A 22045-nucleotide genomic window follows, 5' to 3' on the forward strand; every position below is an offset into this window, starting at 1 on the left:
AACAGCTTAATGCAAAAAAACTTCACATCCCACGAGGAAACACGCACCAGTACAGGCCCATCTCATCTGGATTAAAGATGTCTTCGGTTTCAGTCCCTTTCATAAGGCGAGGGAGAACTTACATTACCCAGAGCTCGGTGGCAGATCCATGTGTGTGTTTTTCACCAGGCTGTCGCTTGGACTGTTTCACATTACGAGCCTTCAGTCTCGCTCTGGCTGTCGATTTGTACTATTAAGCTCTGAAATACAGAACTCCTGTCCTGAATTTCCCCTTTTCTTAAACAGCCAGGGCCCACTGACAGCCACCAGGTAGGGTCGGACTTTGGTAAACCTGGAGGACGGTTCTCCTGCCTCTTCGCTGTGTATGTCCCCAAACCTTCCTCCTGAACCACCCCGTGTCGTGCTCGATGCCGTGCCTGCCCGCCGGGATCACAGCAGTGATGGCAGGAGGAGAGTCCAAGCTGAGCGATGACAGCTGAAGTACATCAGTGTTTTCATCTTCTCAATATTTTGATTAGCCCAAGGAATGTTTGGGTTAAAAAAAAAGACACATTTTTTTAAAACCACGTGATGGTCCTACAAGCTGTTATGGCTTTATGTAGTATTGAATAGCTCTGATTTGCTGCATAACTGAGAGCATCAGTGCAGTATCAGGTATTTTATTGACAAGTCATTTCACAAGACGGAGGGGTTGTACTTTGCTGTAACACACTCAGGGCAGCCTCATGGGAGGCCCTACCCTGCCCAATCATCTGTGGCAATCATTCCTACTGCCTTGCTAACATAGAACATGCTTGTGGACTAAAAATTTTTTAAATCTGAAGGCTTTGGGTTTGTGGCTTTTGGTTACATCTTTAACAATATTCCAGTGCAATTATTTTAACCATATTCCTGCCTGATTTACAGTGGTTATCACTGGCAGGGAAACCTAGCTGACTGGAAGGGTTCGAAACATCATTCCGACTCATCTGTGACCACAGCCTTCAGATGCACCAAGACCTGCAAGAAACCTCCCACGAGCTCCGACTCGCACCCCAAAATCTGCAGCTTCTCACAGCAGGCACACCGTGGGCAGAGGCTCCCACGATGAGCCTCAGTCCCTGCTCGCACCACACGCTGGAAGCGCATCTCACTTTACATCGCAGGAACCCTGCTGAGGACATCGGTCTCAGACTGAAAATGTTTCAAACGGGGAGCGCTTTTTACCCAGTTTGCCTCTTTAGTCATTTTGATACCAAGTCAGCTTCCATCTGTCACACACTCAAGCCCTGATTGCTTGTATCCTCATTTTACACATAACATTCCCAATCACAGAAGAATGAAAACAAAGATTCCAAAACTCCCATTTGTTGTTAGGTGACTTTATTCATGTTTCAAGCTTATTTGAGCTATGTTTGTTCTCATTACACCGAGCCGCATCTTCAGCACTCAGAAAGAGGTTCAGCTCCATCAGACTGGATGCAAAGATACTGATTTACAGCAAGTAATAATCCAACCCTCATTTTCACCTATTGTCAAATTCACATTAATTTTAAATTCGGAGGCCTCTCATCCAAGAGAGAAAGTTTTTTCCAATGTAGTTATGCAGTCAGCAACTAAGAGGAAGGGAAACAACAGCAAGGAGTGTAAAATCCCGGTGGCCTGAAGAGGATGCACAGACCAGCTGAAGGTGACATGACACCAGGCCAGCTCTGTCCCCACCGAGCAGCGCTGGAAGTCACTCCACAAGGTGCAGCCGCGAGCGGGATGGGGTGAGGGTGGGCAGGGTGTCCCACAAAGCAGGGCTGGCAGAGGGGCAAGTGGCACAAGGAGGAGGGGAACGGGGCGGGGGGGGGGTCGATGCTGGGCTGCAGGAGAAGCTGCGGAGAGGGAGAAGGGAAAAGGGAGGGAGCGGGAAGGGGGGAGGACAGCAGGGGAGGGAGGCAGGGCAGTATAAAAGCAACCGACACGCACCTCTCCCGGCTCAGAGCGAGGGGGCGAGAAAGTTGGTCTGGATTCAGCAGCAGGAGCCAGGAGGAGAGCCGGCCGCTCGCAGACACGCACGCACGGTGGCAGGAGAGAGTACGGAGCTGCCCCTGCCAGCCCTTGGGCCACTGGAGGGAAGAGAGAGATGGAGCCAGGTATCCAGCTCCGAGCGAGGGCAGGCAGCTGACGCTTTTGCAGCCCCTCGCCCTCCTCTTCCCCCCCCTCAATTCACCACGGGCAAGCCGGCGTGGCACAGAGGAGGAGGAAGGGGGATTGGAAGGGGAGCAGCGATCTGCCCCTCATCCCCCACGGAGAGCTCGCTGGCAGCCGCCCCGCCGCGGGCCGGGAGCCGGCGGGGTCCGAGGGCGGTTGTGGCGGTTCGGCCCCGCTCCCTCTCAGCCCCGCGGCGAGGGGACGGGACGGGACCCGGCGGGGCGGGCAGGCTGGGGCGACGCCTCGACGGGCGTCGAGAGGGGAGGGGGGAGCCGCGGGGCGGGCGAGGACACGGCGGCGCGGGGGGGGAAGCTGGTCCAGGGGCCACCCCCATCCCCTCGCGAGGAGGCGATAGCCCCAAGCTCTCTCCTCCCCTCGGAGCGTCCCGGCTTCCCCGCCATGTGAGAGTCGTCCCCAGCCCCCCCGCCTCTCCCTCCCTCTTCCCTCCTCCCTCTCACTCGCTCACACGCTCCCGGCTACCCCCCGGTCCTCGCCGCATCTCCCCGTTGCCTGCCGAGCCGCGCTGCAATCCGCCGGCCCGCGGCTCCCCGAGGCGCCGGGGGCTCGGCCCACCCGCTCCCTCCCTCCGACGGCCCACGGTGACTCTGGGTTGCAGGGCTGTCCGCAGAGACGCCGCCGGCCCGCGGCCCCGTCGCGGCTACCTGCAGCCCCCCGCCGCAGCCGGGCAGCGCCGGGATTTTCGCCGCCGCCGCGGCGTCCCGCCCCGACGTGGCTCCGCCGTGGTGTGGCGGCCCCCGCTGCTGCTGCTGCTGCCGCCGCTGCCCCCCGCCCGCCGCCCGCCCCGCCGACGCCGAGAGCGGCGCGGTCCCCGCCGCCCGTGCTGCGGCTGCCGCGGCCGGCCCTGGGGCCGGGGCCGCTCCGGCGGCGGACCCGGCGGCGGCGGCGGCCGCCGCGGCTCCTCCTCCTCCTCCGCCTCCTCCACGGCCGCCGCCGCCGCGGGGCCCTAAAGCCGCCCGGCTCAAGAGGATGGTGCGGCTGGCTGCCGAGCTGCTGCTGCTGCTGGGGCTGCTCCTGCTCACCTTGCACATCACCGTGCTGCGCGGCGGCGGCGAGCCCGCCGCCCCCCCGGGCGCCGGCAACCACAGCCAGCGGCAGGTGAGTGCCGCCCCGCCTCCCCCCTCCCACACACGCACCCGGCCAGCGCTCGCCACCTGCCTCCCCCGAGGGCTGCGGGGCTACCGGAGCCGGCTGACGGGAGCACCTGCCGCGGCCTCCTGCCCCCGGCACCAGCCAGTGCTGCTGCCGGCTCTTCACCCGCCCGAGGGTTTCCCTTGCGTGGTGCCTGGGGATGGCTTCTCCCCGCCACTTGGATTTACACTCTTCAGGGGACAGAGGTGAGAAAAGGTGGAGCTGCTCCCCGCGCCACGGTTTGACACCGTGTCGGAGGTGGGGCGGCTCCCATGCACGTTACTGGCGTGTTGCGGGCAGGTGGCAGCGGCCGAGGGGCATCTCACCTGGGGCGCACGTGGGATAGAGCAGGCCAGGTGGTGTTGGACACGACCTGTCCCACCAACGGCCTCTCTTGTGAGTACGCAGCGTACCCCAGGGGGAGAGGAGATCTGGTAGGTGTATGGTGTTTGGAAATATGAGAACAAAATGCATGGTTTTCCTTGGAAAGTTGTCAAGAGACAGATATTCAGTCCTGAAATAGCCGAGAAAGAGGGTGATTGATGATTGTGAAGGACAAGGCTTGTAGCCCAGCCAGTCTGTTCCAGTCTTCTGATCTAATGAAACCACTGGTGAATTATGTCCAGCAGAGGTAAAAGACTTTTTTGTTCTGTTTCCTCATTTATGCAGGTAGTTCTTTTTTATTCAGTATCGTGTTGTCATTCATTTAAAATGGTCAGAGACAGTGATAAAAGCTGCAGAACCATCAAAATCCCCAAGCAAAACTTGTAAATCTGGTCGGTTGTGTGTGGTGGTCAACCCTTTTCCCCTGTATCCAAGTGGGAAAGAAAAATCAACTGCGAAATCGTGCAAAGAACTACCAGAAATTGTATAATTATTATCACCATAAATTTGCGTTGACCCCTTTATGATGTCAGAATTGGAGTACCAACAGAGCACATTGCTGTAACGCGTAAGGAAAAATAAGGAGAGCACAGGCTGTGATGTTTGCATCGGATCACCACCAGCTGGTGGTCCACAAAGTGAAACCACCAACTACAGGAGGGAACCCAGATCTGCAGACTCAACATCCCAGTCACAAACTGGAATCAGGTCCTCTGAACCCCAAAAACCTCCTGTAGAGCTTGGTGGGAGTTCTGCTTCAGAGTGCTCAGCTGCACGCTTTGGGTAAGGCCCTGTGACACTGTCTCTCTTTGAGCTGCAGTTTCATCACCAGCTTGACATTCCAAGCTGGTTTTTTTAAATATCTTCAAGATTTCTGGTAATAATGTTTTATAAATGATGCTTTCTTTCCTCCTGGGTCCTTGAAATGCCTTTTTAAATGATGTTCCTTGGAAAAGTGAATTTGGAGAGGTTTTTTATGAGGTGTTTGCTATCATTAGAATAACCTTGAATTTGCCTTTTCTTGACAGGCTTGTATAATAACATAATGAGGGAAACATGTGGGCAAGTGGGAACTCTGGGTGATGCCATTTCCCCAAGGAGCTCTTTTTAGAGCACTATTGTAAGGTTAGGGTGAAACAAGAGGAAAATAATCTTCAGTTAATTATCCTACAGTATTATAATTGTAGTTAGCTGTCTTGTGACAAACCTGTTGATTGTTGACGTCACTAATTTTTTCTTTCCAGTGATTTTTACAGATAACTTAATGAAACTCTGTGCCTTTAAGCATCATGATAGCTTTAGCAGTTCACATGTTCAGCATGTTTTGCCATTTGTAGAATTGAAGGTTTTATATACTTCCCAACTGAATTGATTCTGCAGTTATGTGTTTGAGAGAGCCTGTCTGTGCAAGACATTATGGGAGGAAAGTATATTGATTAGAGCAATCAGTTCAACAGATGGAAGTCTATCAGTTTTTTGGTTTTATAACTTTCATGGATTCTGTTGCCAGCTGGAAAATACAGTAACCTGCTTTATAATATTATACAGGCAGATGCTTCTATTCAGACTGTCACAATGTAGCGCTCGATGGCAAGTTTGCACTGGGATCTTCAGATTTTGGGGTTTCTTGGGCTGTTATCGTGGCATATACTGAAGTGAAATGCAAAATCCCAGCGCACTGCATTCCCAGGTAAAGAATCAATGTGGAAAGTAAAACAGCACAAACCCAGCTTTGCAGGTATAAGCAAATACAAATCTTGGGGGCTGAAAACAAACTATTGTTTTTTACTGTCTTGGTAGGTCAATGGAGAGAACAGGTTGTGAGAAGTGATTAGGTCAGTGTTTCACTTGGTGAAACTTCATTTGACGGAGTCGGTTGCGCACATTGTGGCAAATCCAGGGAAGAGTAATCTTTGCAGCAACTGTTTATAAATGTATTTTGACAAGGCAAATTTGCATAAAAACAAACTGACTATTATCAAATGCAGGGTATGGTATTGTAGGACTCAGACTGGCTGTTTGCACAAATAAAGTGGTCAGAACTTGGTCCTGTGAGTCCAGAAGAAAATCTGAAGTGTTAGTTCAAAAAAAAAAACCACTTCCAAAAACCTGACACGTTCTTGAGTGTTTCTATACAAAACATATTCGGGAGGAATCTTTAGTAATCTTAAAATACTGTTGGAGATTTAAATAGTCTACAATGCAGAATTGTATGCATTTGAAGCCTGATTCATTACAGGAGGAAGAGCTGCTCTTTCACCCATCCCTTGGTCCTTCAAGTGAAGGAAGACGTTTGGAGGATAGGTTTTGATTTCTTTTGGTCTGTTAACCCCTGCAATTAATCAGACTGATGAAATGAAAGAACTCCAGAAAAAACTTCTAATATTAAGCAAGTTATTTTTCCTCTTATTTTTACTTTTGGTGCCCTTCCTCATTGTGTGTGTGTGTGTGTTCCTGAATGTCTGGAGTTGCGTTGTGCCGCTGTGACTGGCTGTACTGGGGCAGCACCGAGGAGACAATCCTGACGTGCTCTGCATCCTCTTCGGGATGGGTGAGATACAGGCACAGGCTTCCTCGGTTCACCGCTGCAGGAGCAGGCACCGGACCCCTGTACTGCCGCTGTCAGAACCGGTTTGTGGTAGTGCAAACTAACGCAAAGTGGGAAATCCAGACTGGAGTCGTAAAATATCTCGCAGTTCTGAGTTAGGAGAGGGAATTAGCCTTTTGTTTCTCAATCAGATGTTATTCACTCCTTCCATCTCTACCAAACAGAAAGAGGAGAACTGGGGAGGGGAGGGGGAAGATTTTGTTGGTACTGGTGAGAACTCTATTAGGTATAACTTAATTAACATCCAGAAACTATTGTGGAGCGTATTTATGAAATAAATAATGAAAAACTTGTGCTTCTGAATAAGAGCAAGTGAAGCTATATTAAGAGACATGCTTGGGTATGGTTTTTTCTTTTTACATGGTTCTAAAATGAAGGGAAGGCTCAAACATAAATTATGAAATACGTTTGTAATAGCCCGTGTTGCTCTAAAATCTGTGCTTTCATTCTCAGAGAAAATATTTCATCTAGAAGTTCATTCCCATCACATTTTTCCACAGCAGGCCTTGCACACCAAGAAAAACAGTGTTCCCACACCAAGAAAAATGACCTTGTAAAATGTAGTAACAGAGCCACCAACAATATATGCCATAGCACATGAAGTCAAATTCTCCACTGTGGTGCTTGCAGCAGTATTACATTAGCATGAAACTCAGTGGTTGTGCATAAAGCTGCAGCTATGTGAGAGAACACAATTTGAAAAGACGCACAGGGCTGTAAACAGCTTTTTACTTTTAATCTCCTTGCTCCCGTCCTTGCCCTCCTCCTCAATAAGCACGCAAGCAATTACAGCGTGTCAGAAATGTTCGTTGAGCCCTACCAGAAAAAACACGTTCTGCTGCTTATAAACGGTTGCACGAGTCCCTCTCCAAGCTGTGTAGGAGTCCTGCACAGCGCTGAGCTCTTAAACTTCTCCTGAGATCCACAGCTCAGCACGATGAGATGTTCAGAAACGATGTGCTCTCTGTTACCTGTGCTGAGGTGCATTTCAGTCTTTTTGAGGTTTGTGTGTTCCTGCTGCCCCTTTCACTGGATTCAGGCAAATTGCAAAATGATCTCCAGTCAGATACAGAGGCATATTTTAGCCGTCTGTAATAGCTTTCTCAGTTTAAGTAGGACTTCAAGCTGTTTACTTTGGGAGAGTTTTAGACCGAGTTTTTTTAAAGCTTATTTGAGCTCTGGAGCTTTACATTTGGTTAGTTCTAATAGGAACTGATTATCTAAATCATCTTAAAAAAACTGTTGGGTTCAACATTTTGCATTCATGTCTTCCAGACTGTCCTTAGCCTATATAAAATGCCAATAAGTGGATATACGTCATATATTTAATATGAGCACCAAATCATTCTCTGCCTTAAGAGCAGTTACGCAAATAATTTTCAGAGCAGGTGGCTTGTGAATGAAGCAGCGAGGTTGTTACTCATCCCAGGATGCAGTTTAGTGCTCTTTGACAGTGATAGTAAAACCTGCCTGTTCTCAGCAGGCTTTGCCGCGTATAGGTTCTTAGCTAAAGCTCACCCTTACCATTAGCATATGTTCTTGCAGTTATGCACTAGGCTTTACAAATGACTTACACCATGTGCAGCTCGTTCTCTCCTTTCCCAAGGGAGAGAATTATGTGTGCTCTTTAGTGGTTTGGCTAGTGGGCTGTGGCTTGTCCCAGGATCTAGGGGGAAGGAAGGGTGATTAGCTTTGCGTGTGCTGCTGCTGCGTGCATGGAAGCAAAGGATAAAATGGGAAGGGTGAAGGAGAGAGACTGCTGCTCTGAGCAGAGAAGCATATGCTGTTGTCTGTGCCTCTCAGAAGAGAGTCTGCTGCTTTCCAAACCTGGCTTCAGGAAAGCTCCAGAAAGTATTAAGTTTCTCTTTGTACCTATCACATTTCCCAGCAAACTAAAGAATCCCTGGTGGATACGAGCTACCACACCTTCAGGGTAGGATGTGGCAAGCTTTTTAGTATCTAAGACTACTGCAGTAATTTTGAACAGGGATCCAGGTTATATTTAGTTATGGCTACAAGGAGCAATGTTAGGCAGGTAAGGATGCAACTTCCTACATTAGATTTGACCAAGATGTTTGAATGAAATGTTTGCTGAACTTCTCTTCAGTTCAACAGCTAACAATTGCTGTACAGCTCATCTGGCATCATCACTGATAAATATCTGGCATTAAAACACAGGGTGCATCTCTATTTTGTCTCTGCATTTACAGCGGAGAGCAGATTTCCTGATGCCTTGTACAGAAGAGTCTATTGGAATACTTTATTTCCGTTTTGAGTAAGATTTAGGATCGTTTTCCAGCTCTTTATAGTATTAGGGTATTTGTATGTAATCCTAAATTCATTCTGGGCCATCGTGGTGGCATTATGTCCATTCCTATGGGCCTGGAGATAGACACAAATCACAGTGACTACTACAGGGCAGAGACCCCAGAGACATTCCTGCTTTTGCCTTTCTCTGCTCTCAGTCCATCCTTCCCTGTAGGGCTGTGTGTGGGGAGATGGGTTAAAGGGAAGCCTGCTAACGTGTGGGTCTGAGCCCTACGGTGGTCCGGTGGTGGGGCAGCACTCATGGTAGTGAAAGGAGTGGTGGGTTTGAGTCTGGTTCCTGAGAAGGTCTAGAGATGTAACTATCACCCGTGGTGGCAATGGGTGCACAGAGATCCTGGAAGGAACTGAGTTGGCACTTCCGATGTTGGTTCATCTAGCTTGGACGATTAGCACTTATTCTGGAATAGCTTTTAGTTTGTAGTCTTCATCGAACATGTAAAGAGAACTGTGTTCTACACAGGAAGATCACGTCCGTCACAGCTAGAACAGCAGCATGACAGCGGTAGAGCCTGGGTTCAGTCACGTTTCCCTGCTCTGTCCTTTCTGAATGCCAGCTGTCCACAAAAACAGGAGGCCTAGAGTTGAAGCTCTGCTGTTGGTCTTTATGACCCCAACAATTTCATCACCATTTTACTTTCTGAAGCTGGTCACTGTGTATTCCCTTGCGATTTTAACATACACGTTATGACCTGCTAATAGATAACCCAGCCCTGGGACTTCAGCATACTAAGCTTTTCGACACCTTCCTCTGTTGTGGAATTCTTTTGCTGGGGAGACATCTGTTTAACCAATCCAGGTTGTATTAAATGTGAATTGGGAACCATATTTTTAATTCAGCAGTTGTTCTTTTGTCTCTGTTCATATCTACTACATCTGTATCTTAATAATCAATGCCTTATTGTTCAAAAATGGTGGAAAAAGTCATGAAAGAAAGCAAGAAACAATGCAAGAACTACTGATTAGGTGAAAACTCTGGCTGTGTTTTGTCACAGCATCTGAAAACTTTACAGAAAGTGGAACACAGAAGACAGTGCTATTGATAATGATGCAGACTATGCCTGCCAAACTAATACAGAAATGTACTAGTCATGTTTGAAAAGCTTTATAAAATAATATGTGACAGAGATAGACACAACTTCTGAAAACCCAGTCATGGGTATGGAAAAGTGCATGGAATGCAAGTAATGGTAGTGAATTACTTTTCCATACTTTCTTAATGCTTACATTCTTCTGAGTCATCATTTTAAAGTCTTGAAATGCACTCATACTTAAAATACACATGCAGACAATTTAGATATTTCATTACCCAAACATCAACTAAAAAAAATGAAGCAGCGATAGACAAGATTTAGCAGCTTTGGCAGATTTAATAGTCGATTGCTTTCCGCTCTTCTGTGTGTTTTACCAGTCTTGCTTGCAGACAAATGCAATAGTGCCCAGTCGTGCCTCATTTGTTCTGTTCAGTGTTGCTTAGGGTTGTTTGGCCTTTCTGTTACGATGCTTATCTTGCTGTCTGCTTTTAAGACTACACTACTTTAGTGCTCTTTGAATTGACTGAGTGGTAGTCTCCATAAAATAAGACTTTTTAAAAGCATTATTTTTCTGTAGTAGCAGAGCTAGGTCACTGATGCATTTTATTTTTTATTTTATTTTTTAAATCTGAAGCCAAGCTCTTTGAGGTTGAGATTCCATTGCTGTATTGTTGCTTGTGTACAATGTGTAGTACGATAGGTCTCCAGGCCTGAACGGAGTCTGGAAGCACTGTCACAAACGAACAATGAAGTGTTAACCTGGGGAAAAGGAGGCTGAGGGGAGACCTTATTGCTTTCTACAGCTACCAGAAAGGAGGTTGTAGCAAGGTGGGTGTCAGTCTCTTTTCCCAAGTAATGAGCAATAGGATGAGAGGAAATAGTCTCAAGTTGTGCCAGCACAGGTTTAGATTGGATATTAGGAAAAATGTCTTCACTGAAAGCGTTGTGAAGCACTGGAACCGGCTGCCCAGGGAAGTGGTGGAGTCACCATCCCTGCAGGTGTTTAAAAGATGTGTAGATGTGGCGCTCAGGGACGTGGGTCAGAGCTGGACTTGGCAGTCCTAGATTAATGGCTGGACTCAATGATCTTCAAGGTCTTTTCCAAACTAAACGATTCTATGATTCTTTGATAACTTAGAAAAATGCAAAGTGCTTTAGTAAGTTGCAAAAGGAAGCGTTAAATGGTTCAGTGATTACTGTTGCACTTCAATATCATTGTACCTCCAGGACAGTGATTTTACAAGTTTTGAAGACAGAAAATGCGCAACTATATTCATAGTCCAAAGCATCGAGATTAATAACTTTTCCAAGAAACAGTGAGCTCATTGATACACCAATAAGAGCAGAATGTTTCCAGTGTTGGTGTTTCCATGTATTAATACTTTAGATTTGAAATACCAGAAAAAGAAAGAAAACAAAGTAAAATGTAACTTATTGTTGTAATAAGTGATGGCTTGCCACAGTTGGAGCAGTATAATACTTGGTCAGAGGAGCTGCTGTGGGCAGTACTGGTAAGCAGTTCCTTTATGCTTTTGCCCTTGTTTTTCAGTGCTTGAAGGACTCATAGCAGTGGGTCCTATTTTTTTATTCCTCCCTTTTAGCAGTCAGCAGGAGGAAGGCAGGTCTGGAGGTGTTCACCTTAAGCTCTTGTAGAGTAATGGCTATTTGGGTGCTCTTAATCTTACAGAGGTGCTCATAAAGCTGAGAAAGGAAAATCTCACTGCTCTTGGTGGAGTCAGTCCATGTTTAAAGGCAGGAGAAAATTCAAAGGTCCTTGGCTTTTACACCTCCATGCCAGACCTGCACCCCAAGTGTGTTTAAATTGACCTTGCTCCACTGACTTTCACAAAGCAAGAGGAGTCAATGTCTTGTGTCGCTGCAGACCCAGCCCACGTTCCTCTTGGATCTGAATCTTCACAGCTCAGTTTTTCCACAGAACTGATGCGCACATAACACACGTAATCTGGACTTCCATCCATGAAGCCAAGCTGGGCTTTGGCATGGAGATTTCTTCGGATTGCATGAATTAATTTCCATCCATTATGCTTCATTGTTAGTTGCATACACACTGAAAAATCCTGGACTGCTTTGTTCCGCAATAGCTCTCCTTCCTCAGAAAGACCGAAATTGCCCCTTTGCCTGCGTGGCCATTGAGATCAGTATTTGTGACTAAGCCCCCTGGTCACTGACTTGTGGCCATTATGAGCACAGTGTAAGTGTCTATAAAAACCACCCAAATAATGTGTCCCATCTTCTTCCGCCACTGTTTACAGTACTGCTCTAAAAAAGCGAGTTTCTCCCTTTCTAAGGAACAGTGGTTGGTGGTGTCCATGGGCCAGTTTTAACATCCAGGAGGCTTCATTCAGGCATTCCTGTTGAGTTGGACATTCAGGTATTGAACAATCAAACAGTGTCATTGAAACACCTTCTCTTGTACATGCCCAGAAGGCTGAGTGGGAGATGAGGTCCTTGCACCAGGGGGTCTGTGCTCTCAGCTGAGATGGAGAGAGGAGGTGACTGACAACAGAGCATCATGCAAGGGAAAGCGGACGGGAGAGGACCCAGCAATGAGACACCTATTTGTTGAAGTTAGTGCTTTAAAAATGAGTCACATAGCTTTGGTATCTTTCTCACCTTAGAAGTAACCTAGCAGCAGCAGATTTTGCCACGAGGAAACTACACTTAGTCAACTGCAACCAGCTGCCCATGACTACTATAGGTGTAACAAAACAAAAATTTGCTTGGCTTTATCTGTCACATATATCAGGGTAGGATTTTAAAATCAATATGGACTTAAACTAGATATGAGGTTAGTAATCAGATATTTCCTAATGCCTGTTTGCACAAGTTACCAAAAGAAACAAAAAGAATTAATAGTTTAAAACAATAACTTTGTATGATATTGACATATAATTTATTAAAAAAACCCATAACTACCTAGCATGGATTCCATAACACCCCAATATACTGACCTCTTACATCATATGAGTTGCTTGTACGCTATTTAACTTCGTAGCAAGAAATTATTTAGCTTCTATTTAGCAACAGCGATAAAACTGTCCCTGTCTTTAACGTCTACAAATAGAACTCTCATCTGAAAGTGTCTCTTGAAATGATGTCAGCAATCAGACTGGAGTTGTTTAAGATGCAATGTATATATTGGCATTTTGTGCCGCTGATGTTAAGAATCTCTGGACTGAAGAAGTCTGTAAAGGTTCACTGCACAGAGCAGGCTGTAACAAAGCAGTTAATGATTCTTGTGACATGAATGCTGCCACTTCAGTTTATTTGAATGACACTGGCATTCTCTCTTAAATATATCACTCTTTATTAGTTGGGTTTTTTTGAAACCGACTAGATATTAGGCATGGGTATGCATCTTAGCTAAACTATAACCTAGCCGGTCCATGGCTTTTGCACTGCAGAGTGCCCAGAGTTTTTCAAAACATGTAACCACAGTGATATTTTTATAAAGGAATGTTCACCTCATGGGATTTTTTAAGGTGTTCTATTTTTTTTTTCCAAGTTACAGCTTCACTTTATTGTACATGATGTCCAATAAAAAAGATATATGTCTGTGATTGGACTTTGAAAAAGGGCCATGGTGCCTATTCCATTTAAAGGGAATGAAGTCAAGCAGTAAATTTGCTGGTCGCCCTTTTCATATTGACTGTATCTCGGCCAGCAGTTGGTCTTTGATGTTGTAACAATAGAGCAAAGGCAGAGGAGGAGGAGGATTAGGACCTCCATAATATAAAAACAAGTCTGCATTCATCGTGATTTTTATAGAGCACAGTTCATATCTATTGGAGGTTTGCAGTATAGACTCAATGGTCTGCAGAAGAGTGCAGCAATCTTAACATTTGCAGGTGGTTTACAACTCATCCATCATTACTACTACCATCTCTTCTTAATTCAGAGTTTGTTTAGGCTTTCAGCATTTAACTTCTTCTGTCTTATTCCTTCCTACAATAGGAAAACAGATGTATGTCAGGATAGAGCTTCTGGAGTATCATTTTCCTTTACAGGGGTTGATTGTCGTGTTATTTATGAAAGGCTTGCTGCAGCTGGCCAGTGGAGTATCTGTTCCTCATCCTGTGCGTTAGAGTCCAAGCTTTTATTAGGAAAGAATAGAGGGGTCGATATGTATATGTCTAACATTTGTGAAAATATATAGCAAAAGGGAACCTAGGGCAGCCACACTGTGCCTGTGTCTTCAGGCGTACAGGAACAATAGCACCAAAGGTTTCGAATGAACTATTTAGCCTGATAGAGTCCTGGAGCTTTTGATATGCATTTAAATGGTAGCAGCGCTGGCTCTTGCTCTTGATCAAAACATGCAGAAGGAAAAGGATCATCCATTTCACGAAAATGTGTGAGGTACCAAGTTGTACTAGGTGCTGGTGGCAGTAGATAGACTTTGAATTGTGAGCAGAGCTTGGAAAGAGCTGAATAATCTGTAATGCGCTGTTGTAACATGTGCATGGCATTGCAGATGGGAAAAGCAGGATGAATGAAGTGTTCCCGGGGACATGACGATGGCAGCAGCAATGTGCTGGGTGCAAGTGGAGCTCTATCAGAAGCCCAAAGGCAGCTCTTAGCAGACTGTTCAGGGATGCAGCAGGTGAAATTGCTTTACTGCACCCAGTTCCACTGGCTCTTGTTTAAGGCATGATCCTGAAGTGTCCCTGCAAGGCAGAACATCTGGAAGCTTCTCCACCAGACTCCAAAGACACCTAACCCAAGGGAGGGAGGGAGAAGGATGACAGTCTGTAGTGCATTTGACAGTAGAGGACTTGATTTAGGGTTGGATCCTGTGCCTTCTGGGTGTTTAGATTAGACCTGTGAGTCCCAACTGATGAATGAGTCACTGCTTGCTGACTGAGCTGCGGTAGCTCATAAGATGTCTTATCCCACCTTCATCTCACAACAAAATATGAGGTGACTTATATTTATCAGCGAGTTGGCGCTGAGCAAACAAATCCTGCCCAGGATGACTGTGTTCTGTCCTCGGACAAAGCACTCCAGGATATCAGCGGCCATCAAACGCACAACTCTTCACTGTGAAATCTGTTCGTCTATTTAACATCTACTATGATGGCCATTAAAAAGGCAGCAGCTGGTGCAGGAGATGCACACATGCTATTTCTGCACTTTGCTTTATGTCTTCTTCACCAGGCGCAGATACAGCGGTGTCTGAGCCATCCCTGCTTTCCCCAGTATGCCGGTGATGAAAGCAAACTACGTGCAGCTTAGCCAGTATAAGGTGGGAGTCCTGGGTAGCTAGAAGCATTACCTGGTGTTTAAAAGAGTTTGCCCTTGAGGGATCAATGGCTCTGAAAAAGCTGCTGAAATCCTTCAGTGGCAGTGAATTTGATTCTTGCTCTTCTTTGATCTAGCATTCACAGCTTTTTGAATAATGCACATCAGAGCTGCCTTTCTCACCTACCCATCCCTTTTCTTCTGTCTCTCTCCTAAGAGGATCATTTTTTCATCTTCTTAGGAATATAACTATGGCAGTCTTAACATCAAAATAAAATGAACTAATTATTTGCATAACATCAGAGTAAGGGCCAGATTAATACCACCTCTCTGATTTTTTTTTTCCTCTATCCTATTTAAGTCTTCCCACAATAAAATACAAAAGGAGTTTGCAGCTGAAATTGTGTATTTACACACATACGGACTAAGTGGGGGAAAAGAGCCGTATATGCCAATTCCTCAATACGCGCTGCTGCCATTGATAAAAGGAGCCACAATGGCATTGCAGTCAGGTTATAAACCCCATAGTACTCCCATGGCAATTATTGCAGTTTACTTGTAAGAGCCATATGAGGAGAAAATATCTATATTTATCTCTTTAGCACAGTTAAGTAGCTGGAAGTGAGTTCTGAGCCACAGCCTACCAGGAAATCCTCTCCCGAGCTGTTCCGCAGTGTCTGCTGGATTCGATTTGGAATCTTTCTCTACAGAGGCAGCTCTCCCTTCCCGGGATCTGGAATACCAGCTGGGGTCCCATCTCAGCAGAAGACATTAGGATATCTCAAACCTGAACTTTCCTCTTCTACCTTGCTGCCGCGTCTGGCTCCTGGGACTAATCTATAGAAGCATTTGGCCTGCTCCATACAGTTTATTGTCAGTGGCGTCTGGGTGGCTTCAGGCACATGCTAAGATTATAACAAGTTTAAAAAGTAAACCCATTTATTCTAAAAATAGCTCAGAACTAACTAGTGATCGTGGCGCGGAGGAGAGACAGAAATGAAGATATTTTCTTTTCACGTAAGTGTCAGATTCAAAAGCATCTGCCTTGTTCAGTGCATGTATGGTATTCATTTCCTGTCTGCAGTCGATTGGAATGCCCCCCGAGTCGTTTGAAATTGAAAATCGAGTCATGCTTCTTTAATCAGCTCTAGGAAATAGCCCCCCCCCCCCCTTACTGTTCTAAGAAAATTTGTATGTACGTGCACAGAATTCATAACACAAAAAGCTCCGACTTCTCTCCAGGGCAAATCCTTTCTCTCTCCCCTCTTAAACAGAGAAGGGTCTTCACATTGTCTTGTCCCGGTGTAGTGTGTATCTACTCACTTGCTCTTCTTCCCCATAGTGTCACTGGAGGGAGGCCTTTCTCTTGTCTATCTGCTCCCTCCTGTTCTCCCTTGTTCTGTCATTAGGGCAGTTCACAGAGATGTAGAGAGAGGGCATAATGTCCACTGCTGATGTCTCGATACAAAAATAAGACAGTTATTGCGCTGTGTGTACAGATGCCCTTTATGCTAATGACTTCCAGTTGTTGATGTATCAGTCTCCAAAGTTTTCTAGATGGAGAGGGTAAAGCTGTACTCTGGAGCCTGAAAGAATACTTAGCTGCAGGAGCAGAGGTGCATGGTCCTGAGGCGGCCACTCAGATTTCTGTTGCTGTTTTGCTGTAAACTCCTGGGTGTAGTAAGAACCCCTTCCAGAGAGTGTTGTGAGGCATATAGTTGGTGCATAGATATTGAATGTAAACAAACACTGCCTTTCCTCGGCCTTCACCCTCTAACTTCCAGCAGAAGAAAAACAAGTATTGGTGGGGAAGGGAGCTGCGGGAGGGCCAAGTAAATTATCTCACGGTGGTTCAATGGTGTGTATGTTTTGAGCATCAAGACTCAAGCGATTTGCCTTTTTTCAGGCACAAAAGTAGTATTGCCAGAAGCACAGGAAACATCATGTTTTTGGAATATAACACTTGTCTGCTTTCTTGCTTTCCCGTTATTAGCTTTTGCTTATGTGATGAAGTCATCATGTAACTTTTAGTCCACAGGGACTAAACACTTTCTAGTCTCTAAAAACATCTGCCAGCTAACACAGCCAGAATCATAGACACTTCTGAAAGCACAGGGTGGATATTCGGTGGCATATGAGAGCGAGGCACAGAGGCTGGGAATAGCTGTTTCTTGGAAACTAACAGTTGAAGGCATCTTTGGAAATTGAAAAGGTTTCAAGTAAGGTTACTCTTTTGGCTGGGGAGAAGTGAAAACTTCATTTATTAAAGCTGCTTCACCTAGTGAAATCCTAGCTGTAGTGATTTAGTGGAATAAACTTGCAAAAGGACCTAGTTTAAAAACCCACGAAAATAATGTCAGAGGTATGTTTGTTCTCTTTCATTAATATGGCTTTGTGCACGCTGGCCTGCAAAGACTGACCAAAAAGTATTCGGGATTTCCTTTGCTTTTTGGTTTTGATTGCAGCTTAAGGCAGATTTTCCCATTCTGATGGAACCTGATGTGTAAATTATGATGCAGATTTCAAAGGATGAGAGATATTAAACTTGTTCAATTAAACTTAGCCATGGTATAAATAGATTTTATTTAAAACTTTACTATGCTACTGATTTTTTCCAAGTATTTAATAAAACCTGTAAAGAATCAGAACTTTAAAATAGTTTGCATTCTGGCACAACATGTTATTGAAGTGGAATAGTTCAATTCAATGCTCCTGTTCAGTTGCTAAAGTGGTGCATCCTGTGTGGAGAGCTCCAGCCAGGTAGTGATGACAGAGAAGATCTTCAGAGTCCTAAATATTTACCACCAGCTTAGGCAACTGAAAATATCTGTTAGCTGCAAGAAAAACTTGGCACCAAACATCTGTCAAAGACCTACACAATTTTAATTCTATGCTCATGGCTGTCCCATGGATGGCTGAGTATCTGCTGAAGAACAAAGCAGCCCTGTATGCTATGTTAGAAAATTTGCTAGAGGGCCTCTGTTTTTTCCCGCAGACATTGAGGTGTAATCACCATCAAGTTCTTTTTATTATCAAAGTGTTTATACAAACTGGCAATTCTTCACCTCAAGCTGAACCATACTGTTTGTATTTTCCCGCTGAAGGAAAACATAAAATACAAGCAAATAACAGAGCATAAAAAATAGCTGTGCTATTAAATGTGTGTCCACAACATGTAGCAAAACTTTGCCAGATCTGAGTATAATACAGTTGGTTTTCTCCTTTAGCTCTGAGGAAAAACATTGTCTGTCAAAGCAGTTCAGATCCAGACCCACTGTTTGCTAATGGTGTGGAAGAGACAGGGAGCTTGGTGAGAGAAACTCCCAAGCGGAGACTGAATAAAGATGGACCAAAGCAAGTGAGTAAAAGGCTTGGGAGGGAGGAGTGGCTGTAGGGCTGCTCTGGCACTCAGGGTGGATCAGTTCAGATGGTTCCACAAGGCAGCAGCTTTCTCCTCCGCTGCGGAGGGTCCTGTCCTAGTGCTGGCCGTGTGCCTTGAAATAGTGGTCTGGGACTTACTAGACCGTAGATGTGAACAGGGCCTCAACACTACCGCCCTGGGATCTCTGCAGTCTTAACCTAAGTTCTGGCCAAGTGTTCAGTTCTCAAGATTTTCTGTGTGGCTATGGGGGCTAGAGATTTGTAGTGTAAAAACCGTAAAACTTGAAAGCTATGATTCTGAGATAGTGTGCCACTGTCACCCGACATTTCAGCTGTGTACAGGAGACCTCTGCTCCAACAGTGACTGCAGACTGACATGTTTACCCCAAATTTCTGCTGTCCTAATTGCAACAGTGTTTGCGACTCCATCCTATTCCCCACAGAAACAAAATGACTACAAGAGCCATACAGCCCCTGAGGCTATTGTGTCCCATAGCAGAACTTGGTGGGGCAACTGGGTTTGGCCTTTGCATGGCCACACAGTCACACATGCAGATGTACTGAAAGTTAGAAAGAATTTGGTACGCTGTCATTTTACTAATTTTGACAGACTAAATAGAGAATTATTAAAAAGCAGACCCTGATAGATGGTAGACAGAACTCTTTTTTTAAAAATTATTTTTTATTACCAACTGTAGTCAGTGATTCATCTTCTATTTATCCAATGTTTAAAGCAGATGCTGTATTTTAGAGCCCCATAGTGAAAACAATTGTGTACATGCAAGCCAACATAGTCCATTTAAAATTATTTATGACCAGTGATTATCGAAAACATGCTATTAATTACTGCAACGATTTATGTGTCTTTCTAAAAACAAGGCCTTTCACTTCATTGATGTGTGTGAATGTGAAGGACAAGTACATTTTAAGAAAAAAAGGAGAGTGTGTCAGTAGCTGAGTGGTTGACGTGACACCCCTGTGGTCTGAATTCTTCCAGAGATATGAACCAAGTGACTCCTTGGAGTGAACTGGGGCTGTGAGGCTCAGTACCACCACATGCTTTCAGCCAGCCACGCAGAAATTAGACACAAGCCCAAGTGATTTGCTTGTTAAACAAGAAAGCCAAGACATAGCTGAGAACAGAACAAAGGTCTTCTGACTGCCTGGACTGGATATGGCATTAATCATAGAAGAAATTTTTCTCTATGTATCTCTGATAATGCTTTTCAGCTGTCCCCACTGTCCTCATACCTCTTCCTACTTGGTTCTGTGCTGCTTATACAAATGATAGACAAAAAAGGAAATAAAACCCAGGAATTAGATCACCCAAGTTCATTACAGGTCTTGGATCTGCAGAGGTGCAAGTCTCTTGTAGAACACCAACTGCTGTACAGGCTCCCCAGACTGGTTAATTTTAAAGTGATCGTTTAGCACTAACCTGGAAACACAGGACAGCCTTCAAAATCAAAACAATCTGTTCAGGCAGGTGGGAAATGAAACCAGTCCTAATGGCAATAATGGTTTTCTGTGAAGGCCCCAGGCCTCATTTTGTCTCTGATAGCAATATAATCTTTTATAGCGTCTGTGAAGTTTCCTAATAAGCAAACATTCTTTGTTCCTGGTTGTTGAAGATGCTGTACAGGTGCATCATGAAAGTGCATTGACAGACTGTCGGTTTTCAATTCAAGACCTCTTGTCAAGAACATTTTACAAGATATTTCAAAGGAGTATACAAGAAATAAAAAAGCAATGTAGCTGCAGCAGGGATTTAGTAATAGATTCCCTCGCTGTCTGGGACCTGTTAGGGATATAAGTTGCATCAGTTTTCCCAGATTCTTTCAACTCCATAATTAGCAGTGCCCCTTAGCAAATGTGCCCTTAGTTTGGCAAGTGGGGAGGGAATGAAGGAAGGTAAGAAATATGAAGAGCAGAGAAAGAGCAGCTACTCCGGAATGTTTTCCATAGCTCCAGTCATTCTTCACTCTGTGACTTGGTTCTAGAACTGGAAATGAGATTAAAATAAGGAAGAGGGGAGGGAGATTAATTCCTCACTTGCTAAAAATGCAGAGAAATTCCCTTTTTCCCTAGTTCGGTATTTTTACAAGTTCCCATTTCTGTTTAACTTCTCTGTGGGGAAGAGAAACTATACGCTTCCCTGCAACTAAAGTCTAATGTGACATAGAGAGAAACAAAATAGGAGGGAGTTAAAAATACCCGTTTCGTTATTGAAAAGTTAAACTGCAGTATCAGGTAGGAAATTTCTCCTGCATGCGGGGTTGTCTCCTGGTGCCTTAAACCCTCACACGGTCTAAGTCCTGACTGGATCACCAACTCTTCTCCCCTCATTTGCTTTTCTCCCCTCATTTATAGATGGGACACAAAGACAATGATTGTAGTGAAATGTTCCCGCCCTTCTTCAGTGATGGGTGTGGAAAGGTGTGTTATTCTGTAATACAATGTGGCAGATTATCTTTATCTCTCTCTAGGGTTTATTTTGGTGCCTTGTCTCACCGCTATGAATAATGTGTTCCTGTCCTTACATACTGTCCACACTTAGAACATACAGAAATCCTAAGCTGGTTTTGCATTATTAGGAACTTCTATAAATATCTGATCCCATGAGGCAGCAGGACTGTAGCTGCCATCAAGCATGAATAAGCTCTTAAAATCGTCTTAATGGAAAGTTTAAAAGTTGTGAATAAACCTGTTAAATGAAGGGGGGAAAAGTATTTATTTTAAAATATTTAGAGCTGATGCATCATTTGCGCCTGAATTAGAAATGTCATAACTTCAAAGAAACTGAGTCAGTAGTTCAGAATGAAGTGGCATAGCTTTTAAAGGAAGTCAAGCAACACTGCTTTCCCAAAAGCAATTGGGAATACAGATTGTGCACACCTAAAAATAAATAGTATGAAGTATAAATGCAAAATAATGTAGAAATAAGGAGATAATAACAACTCCCCCCTCAAAAAAAAAAAGGCATCTGTTAGCACACAAACCCTGTTTTCTTCAGAGAGGATGTGGCATTGCAGCAAGGACACACTTTTTCCTGCTAGATTGGCCTTGGGAGATCTTTTGACTGAGTTAATGTAGCAGAACAGAGTGAGCCCATATTCTGCTCTTCACATGCAGTTCAAGCTCACTTTTTATTGATTGAAGCTCCTATTATCTTTTCACCAGAAATATACATTTCTAATAATGATGCAAATCATTTTAGACACTGTACCGAGAATTATCTACCTAAAAAAAATAGGCATAGTATTAGTTTTAGTAACTGGAAACTGATGGTCTTTCGCCTGTGGTACTATGAGCAGATAACCAAGATCATCATGCATGCTGAGCATTTCTGTTTGCTGATGTTGCAGTGTGACAAAGAAGCCCCAAGGATGCACAGGGTGGGCTTGTCCTAGTGTGAAAGGGTCTGCGAGAGATAACACTGTTTATCTATGTCATTCCTGCCAGGCCTTAGTCAGCCCCGCTCTTAAACTCCACATTCTCCCCCAAAGTCTGCTCTCCGGCTTCGCTGTCACTGTCACATTTAGATGACATTGAACTGGGGTCTTCTGAGCGTGTCCCCCCTGAGCAAGCAGAGTGGTCCCTCCTCCTGGCTGCAGCAGCCTTTGGTATAGGGCACTATAGGTAGAAGGCAGTAAGGTATAGCGCATACCCTGTCCCCCTCTTTCTTTTTAACATTCACCAACCCCAACTCATTCAGTCTGTAATT

The 22045-nt window shown here is 45.0% G+C and overlaps 1 protein-coding gene and 1 long non-coding RNA gene across 3 annotated transcripts in view; one reads left to right on the top strand and one right to left on the bottom strand.

Moving 5' to 3' along the window:
* Window positions 1-1345: 1345 nt before the first annotated feature.
* Window positions 1346-2834, bottom strand: LOC139827495 (uncharacterized). Of its 2 annotated transcripts, XR_011738088.1 has the most exons (3): window positions 2752-2834; window positions 1954-2093; window positions 1346-1595 (listed from the first exon to the last, which is right to left on the bottom strand). It is a non-coding gene; the product is annotated as an uncharacterized lncRNA (long non-coding RNA). The 2 variants fall into 2 exon arrangements; XR_011738087.1 differs by having other exon boundaries at window positions 1954-2834.
* Window positions 1989-22045, top strand: part of ISM1 (isthmin 1) — a 40245-nt gene continuing 20188 nt past the window's right edge. Inside the window, exons 1-2 of the mRNA XM_065835124.2 lie at window positions 1989-2120; window positions 2795-3294. Coding sequence (XP_065691196.1) covers window positions 2111-2120; window positions 2795-3294 — 510 coding nt within the window. The 5' untranslated portion in view covers window positions 1989-2110. The remainder of the gene's footprint in view (window positions 2121-2794; window positions 3295-22045) is intronic.

Source organism: Patagioenas fasciata, chromosome 3 (assembly GCF_037038585.1).
Source record: "Patagioenas fasciata isolate bPatFas1 chromosome 3, bPatFas1.hap1, whole genome shotgun sequence".
NCBI lineage: Eukaryota > Metazoa > Chordata > Aves > Columbiformes > Columbidae > Patagioenas > Patagioenas fasciata.